This window comes from Cupressus sempervirens, chromosome 5 (assembly GCF_028749045.1).
Source record: "Cupressus sempervirens isolate cs-2001-9-10 chromosome 5, ASM2874904v1, whole genome shotgun sequence".
Taxonomy (NCBI): domain Eukaryota; kingdom Viridiplantae; phylum Streptophyta; class Pinopsida; order Cupressales; family Cupressaceae; genus Cupressus; species Cupressus sempervirens.
Window position 1 is genome coordinate 862,600,163 of NC_143122.1, and position 7,918 is coordinate 862,608,080.

General features: G+C 31.2%; 1 protein-coding gene across 1 annotated transcript; it reads left to right on the forward strand.

The window, feature by feature from the left end:
* The first annotated feature begins 1,276 nt into the window (after positions 1-1,276).
* Positions 1,277-1,997, forward strand: LOC149558644 (MLP-like protein 423). Its single transcript, XM_089786149.1, has one exon. The coding sequence runs from the start codon at positions 1,338-1,340 to the stop codon at positions 1,797-1,799; it is 462 nt and encodes a 153-aa protein (XP_089642275.1). The 5' UTR covers positions 1,277-1,337; the 3' UTR covers positions 1,800-1,997.
* Positions 1,998-7,918: the final 5,921 nt, after the last annotated feature.

A 7,918-nucleotide genomic window follows, 5' to 3' on the forward strand; every position in this document is an offset into this window, starting at 1 on the left:
TTTACATATTATTTCCAAAATAAATAAATAGTATAATAATTATAAATTTTAATCTTTTATTTTTTAAATCAATAAAAAAATATTAAACATAGTAGACAAATCAAAGTCATTCATTCGTGTGGATGATTTGATTGAAAAAAGGAAGTATAAAAAGACCTCAGTATAAGGATGATGGAGCTTTGGTTAATAAAATGGAGCTTTGGTTAATAAAGCAAGTATAAATCAAATAGGTCAAATATTAAATAGTCTCGTTCATTAAAAAATTGATCATATATTTTCCTTAAAAAATAAAATATGATGCAAATATTTGTTGTTAGCTCACATTGATTTAATCTATTGGTTAGATTAATTGTTCAATTAATGAACTTAAATCATTATTTTAGTTTAATTATTTTTTTTCTTATATTTATTAATTATCTCTTAGAGTTTTATTATTTTTTTTTTTTAAAGTATTTTTACCATTAGTAACTCACTAAATAATAATTGTTAAGTTATTCTATATATTATTATTTATTATTTATTACTTTAAAAAAATCATTTACTGATTTCAAAATAACAAGTTTTACCATTCTATTTACATATATTTTTAAAACCAAATTAAAACTATAATTCTTTTCAATTTTCAAAAATTTTAAATTCATAAAAAAATAACATAATCATAATATATTAATTTTTATAAAAAAAAATATTTAACATAGTACATAAATCAAATATTATCCATGCTTGCCGATGAATGGAAAAAAAAGTTCAAAAGAAAAAAAGTATAACGATGCCGTGAGTTAATAAAAAACAAGTATAAATGAAACATTTGAAGTACTGTACTTTTTAATTTTTTGACCGTAGCCGGTGCGTCAACGGTTTTCACCCTCGTATTAAAAAACTTGAAAAACGGGAAGTGACGCACACAATATCTAGTTGGACACTCCACCCAACTTTCATGCAGCACTAAATGCCGAACATCTGACACGATGTAAATGCATTAATATCTCAGAGCAGATTGATTGGTAGTTACCAGTTGGGTTTGGTAGTTGTCACAAATGTGTCGACCTACTTTACAGATAAAAAGGCTTCAGCATTGATGGCTGTTTAAATACCTACTACAAAGTTGCATTAATAGCCGTTTAAAACAGCCACAGTTAACTCCTATTCACATTTCTGAACATCAAACAAATCGCCATCCCCTCGTGTTTTCCATTCTTTGGATTGAATTGCACCGCCTTGTCTTTGTTGGCACCGCCATGACATCCTCAGTCTATCTATATATACTCAACGACAAACATCTCCAATACACCAATTCATTTGATTATTCATTTGGTTTTGTGTTCTCTGTTTGAAGTATGGCTAAAGTTGTGAGCTTGGATTTGGAATTGAAAGTCCCTGCAAAGAAGCTGTGGGAGGGCATCAGGGAATCTGTAACACTATTCCCCAAGATCTTGCCCTCTCTATTCAAGAGCATTGAAATAGTGGAAGGAGATGGGAGCAGTGTGGGCACTGTGAGGTACATCAATTATGGGGATGGCATGGCAGGAGTGACATTTGGAAAGGAGAAGATTGTGGCAGTGGACGAGGGGAACATGTGTGTCACTGTGTCTCTCATAGAGGGTGAACTTCTTGGGTTCTACAAGGTGTTCAAGCCAACTCTCAAGGTGCTGCCGGGAGGTGATGCCAACTCATGCCTTGTCAAGTGGACTGTTGAGTATGAGCCTGCTAGTGCTGAGGTGCCCCCTCCTGATATGGTCAAGGAAAGTGCTGTCAAGACTTTCAAGGCCCTTGAAGCCTACCTCATGACTAGTGCTTGAGTCAGTTGGAGAAAGCATTTTGCTTGTTGATATGTACTAAATAAAGGTTCATATAGAGCGTTGTGGGTGTGCTAATTGTTGAACTTAAATTTAAGGTTGGTCTTTGAAGAATCAGTTTATTAGAGTGACCTTTACTGTGGAGAGATCTAAAATTATCTATGAGTATTGGTGTTGGGATTATAAATCTACACTTTGGAAGTATTCGTGTTGGGATTATAAATCTATATTTTGAAAGTATCTACACTTTCAATGTTGATGCTTTTGAATTTAATTTTATTTTACATTTTTTTTTAAAGGAAACAAAATTAAAATAAGCATGCATCACATCATCATTTGAGTTTATCTGATCATTTTAATTTTGGGAAGCTTAAAAAATAGAAGGTAAAGAGGTTTCTTAAGTTAATATTCATATTTTAATCTTTGGGCCTTTAATACTTTCTGGTATATATTCATGGCTCTCTTGTATTCTTGTAGACAAGCTTATTAAATTTTCCAAAGTCAAATGATGAATTGTTAATTCATAAGATAGAAATCTAGATAGCATTACGTAATGCATGGTTTAAAATTATAGCTTATAAATGTTTATGGTAGAAATAATCAATTCATATGTTTAAATTTTAGTATTTATTATTATTATTATTTGAAATATTTTTAAGGAGACAAATTTGTTTTATTTAAAGAGTGAATTGTTGTTTTACTCCTTTTTGTTGTTGTTGTCAAAGTTTACTTTTGAGAATTAAATTAGGTAATATTTATGAACAATACACACACAAGAATTAAAGTTCATAATTTGATGTTCATTATTAACCAAATTAGATCACTAAACCTATATGATAAATACTATTAGTATAGAAATATAAGTAAGAAAATTAAAGAGAAAAACATAAATTACAATTGATAATTTGTATCTTTAAAATTGATGGTGAAGATGCAATTAAAGATGAAAATTGAGAGAGAGGTATATGTGAAGACTAATAATGATAACGAATTTTTATTAAGCCATCTCTCTAATCAATAGAGTTATATAACATTGATCTTCAAAATGAAGAAAGATCATCTAATGAAGCATGGATTTCTTTGAAGAGAAAGTAAAATATTTCATGAATTTCATATTGCATTGGACACCTAATTTACAGTTTCCTTATTTTTTATTTTATTGTTGCAAGGTGCTCATATTTAGATTTATCAATTTTTCAAATAAAGTGATCCAACTCTATGCCAAGTTGATCCAAGCATACTTGCAATTGACTAAGAGAAAATATCAAATCAACATTAATTTTTGTGTATTTAGTGGACATCTATTTTTTGTATGGATATAAAATTTAAACTCATAATACATTTGTAAGATTTCTTTGAACTATCTTCTTTATGAATATAGCGATCTTAGTAGAGCTCTATTTTTATGAGAATGTTTGTATTAGTTCTATTGAAGTTTTTTTTAATAAATAAGAGTGACCAAAGTTGCTAAAATTTTATTAATAATAAAATAATCTAAGAATTTTTCCAAGGAAAATAATGAAAATGCCAAGATTTAGAAATTTAATTGACAACACAATTGATATAGGAAAAGTGATATGATCAATTGATTAAGTCAATAATGGCCAACAACACAATGAATAATATACCTAATAAATTAAAATGCACAAGCATCCTCTTGAGTTTGAAGCACTTCAATCTCTCTCTCCCTTCCCCCCCTCTCTAGGACCCAACACATCCTTCTTGATTTACCTCTTTTCTCTCATTCTAGGACTGAGATAGGATCTAATTTTTAGGCATTATGCTTAGATTTTGAAGTCCCATTTATAGTCCTTACAATTGATTGACATGCAAAAACATCTAGTAGGATAGCTCAAATCCCCATGTTGCAAGAAAATGCTTAAACTTGATTGGTTTATCACAACATGCCTTCCAGCTAGGCTCAATAGAAGAATCATGGTGGATTGGTCAATGTCAATATGGTTACCTAGGCCAATCATAGCATTGAAAGATGAATTACTGACTAGAAAAGTTGTTAATCATGAAGTTTATTCAAGGAAAAATATTTCCTAGAAATTTATTGGTGAGATTGATTAAATGCATTGGAGTTTCCCCAAAAAGGAATATTCCCTAGTGGACAGTCACAACTTTGGATGAGTGCTTTCTTCATAGAGAAATGAAAAAATTTGACAAGTTAACACATGTCAACTATTTTCGAACCTTTGTTTGTTGTGAACCACTCCCATATGGTCAAAGATCGAAGGAAAGCACAAAAAGTGTTTAAATTAATGTAAGGAAAAATAACAATATTTTTGATATAGTAAAAATGTTCCATTTGCTAATTTGACAATTTAAAATCTTATTTGGTATTTACTATCCTAATTTGTTGTTAGTAATTCAAAATTCAAGTATTTGTATTTGGTATTTGTAATTTTATTGTTTTACTTGTTAATAGTCTTATATATTTTTCATATCTATCTGTTTAAGTACCATATGAATACTATATAGTATATACAACACCCATCATCCCCAAAGTGAGGTCCTTTATCCCAACATCCTGATAACCCATTCTATAGTCACCACATCCCCAATAGTGGTACGGCAATAGATATCTTTCTATGGTTGGAAAAAGTCAAGTAATAAAATAAATCTTCCTAGCTTCTTGTGCCTACTACTTATTTTGGTGGATGCCTTCTAAAAAAGGCTATAAAGATCTCATAAGCTCATTTGCCAATTGCTATGGAATGATTTGGATGGAAAATTTAGTTTCAAAGAAGCCTCTTGGTTACATTTCATTCCACCAAAAAGTAAAAGAGGCTTGGGTTTCTTGGATCCACAAACTCAAAAGATGTTTTTGGCTTCATAGTGGATAATAGGGTTGTGTTAGGGAATGACAATGGAAAATATTGGCATGTTGTTGATTATCTCTTGTTGCTATGTATAATAAGTGTTAGGGTGTGGGATGAATGGATAAATTCTACTTCTTTTTTTTCCAAATTAAAAGATTCTTTCCCATTGTAATCTATTTGGAAAGCTTAGAAACAAGTTTGTCATCTTCTACTTTAGAGGGAGGATTCATTGCATCATGCATTTAGTTTTGCTAATTCCTCTATTTGGTGGAATAAGTATGCTCAATACCATGGGTGGAAACTAGTTGTCTCCTTTGCTAAGAATGCTTACTATATTTTTTTTAAATGATTAAAGATGACTTGGTGATATTGGGAATTTCATTTCTCTTAATTGGATCAACTCGCAAAGTACAAAAATTGCATTTAATCTAAATAGTAGAAGGGTTCTTAGTTTTTGTTAACCTTGGTACCAATGAAGCTTCTTATGAAACTTTGTGTGCCCCTATAATGCAATTATTTCAAGAATTAAATGCAGATTAGCAGGTAGCTATTTGCTTGTTTTCCTTTAAAAAACATTTACCTAAAATGCTTCTATAAAATTAAACCTAAGGTTTAACCATAATTAAAGTGCTTAAATTTGGATGTCTAAAGCAGAGGCAAAGACCAAATTTGGCCTTGGAAGATATTGCATTATAAGTTACATGTAGGTGAAAAATTTAAATAAATTATAATTAAAACCGACAGTGTGTCATTTTTGTTAGTGCATAGAGGACTTTGAATGTATTTTTTGGGGTTGCATGAGAGCTAAAAAGAAATGGTATATCATATTCTACTTCCTTCTATTTTTTATTGTGTTATAGGATATAAAGCTATTCTTGGTTTAAGACTTACTAAGAATCTAATTGTTGATTCTATGAGGTAGTGTATTTTATTCCATACACGAAAAGTATATACACCATGTTTTCTAATAATATATTGCATCAAGTTGTATCCTAAAATCTTACAATGTCATCATGTTTCAATATATTGTTTTGTGCTTAAAGTTAAAAAATGACCCATATAGCAAGTGTCTAAATGAGATCAAATACCATTTTTTACAAATACACCAAAGAGATGTGAAATGTACTAGACAACTCCAAAGCTTTTTCAAGGCTTAGGGTTAATTTTTGCATTTCTCCATTCTATGAGTTGCTCTCTAGTTGTTTACTATAACCATTCATGTTGGTTTTGTATTTGGTTGTAGCAATGATAATGTAATGTATTTCTCTAGAAAAAACCATATGCTGATTGTTATTTATTCTTAATGTATTATTTTTCTTATTTTAAAGCTTTGATCAACAAAATAAAAAAAGATGTATATTGTTAATTGATAGGATTGTCATTGCACCAAAACATCGACTTGCTAAACCATGTTGTGAATCCAACAAAGGATGTTGACCCATTGGGAACAATCCCCCTCCCAACATTACTTGTCATGACCTACATGGATTTGAACCTATGACCAAGCTTTGATACCACTTGTTAACATTTAAGTTGTTGCACCAAGGATCGACCTGTCCATGCTTGATACTTATCGAAGATATGGGAGGCTATTAAAGTATATCGGAAATCTAGTGAGGGACGTTGGCCCACTGCCAACATGTACTAGCACCAAAAGCAATATTGTATGCACATTCATCAAAGGATGTTCTAGTACTTTAATTGAAATTTCCTAATCTAATATGACTAAATAAACGTTGATTACAATTCAAATAAACAAAAGCCAAGTATTCAAATGATTTAAACTATTGATATGATAGAAAAATTGATAATGTCCTCTTCAAATATATATTTAGTTTTGTAAAAAAAAAACTAACAATTCTAAGAATACAACTTATTTAATCTAGATAAATTACATTAATGAATAGTAAACTTGAAAGAAAATGTGATTACTTAATATGAAGCATTATAGTCATATTAAGTCTATAAAAAAAAAAAGTCTCCCAAATGCATTAGATCCATTCCAAAAGACAAATATATTAGGAATTCAATAAGAAAATATGATAGGATGCTAGAGTTTTCCCTCAATTAAGTCTATGAGCGCAAAACAATGTTCCAAGTGAACTGATTCCCAAAACCATGAGTCAACCTACTTGAAATCGTATGGGTTATTGAGGGAACCATGATAGGTTTTGCAAATGGGGTTGCAAGCTTTGGGTTTAACCATAGAAGAAACTTCATAGTTAAGTGTGCTCAAGCTAGAGTAGTACTAGAATGGGTGACCTCTCGAGAAGTCTCAATGCTTCACCCTTGTGAGCATCACCTAGATCCAATGAGTGCTAAGTGTTCCATTTATTCTCATGAGAGATGGATTCATGTTGAATCACTACTCATGAAACATGGGTCAATGAATTTGACTCAAAATCACACAGTTAAATCCTAATAGCAATATCACAATTTGACTTGGTGTGAAAATTATCTCCTACATATCAACTAAGATAGAGTTCATTTCAATCCCAATCCAACACTTTCATATTATTGATCCCTACACCATGGCGCGCAACCAAAGAGTGCAGAAGCCAACGACTATATTGAGAATCTCATGCTAGCGGACAAGTAGCTGTGCACTATTTTACCATAAGGTTAGAATCTCAAAACATCCTACAAGCTACATTTCTAGCCGACAGTCATAATTTTGTTGAAATAGATTTACGAAAAATGAAAAGATAGGAAGATGTTGTAAGGATGTGTTCGGCTTTACAAACACATTTTTACTTGCATATATGGCATGCCTGCAAATGGACAATTCTTTGATAGAATGGGTGTCAACTGCAAAGTGCGGCACACACAACTCTAATAAGGAGGTTGCACTTTTTTCTCAAAAAACTGGGCAAACTTAAGTTCTCTCATGCTTTAACTCAACTACACAGCCCTCGTCTCTACTATTCAATCTTTACTGAAAGAGTTGTTTGGTTGACAAGCTCCTTTTTAAGAGCTTCAAAAGATGGAATAGTAATGCAGAGCACCAAGTCACTGAAAAAGATATTCTGAAACTGGATATTGTCCCAGATTAGTTTTTTTTATGAATAGTCCCTTCTCTATATTAAAAAATATATAATAAAGTTACAAAAAAGGAGTTGGGGGATACAGTTCGGAGTGGTCTGTTAATTATTGTTAGTTGGACAGTTGTTATTTCTGACCCAGAAATAGCAGCACTATTTATGGGTAGCTTGGACAGCTGTTCGTCTTTATCTATGAATAGCGGTTGTATTTATGGGTGGTTTGGACAGCTGTTTGTCCACTTGCCAAAAATTA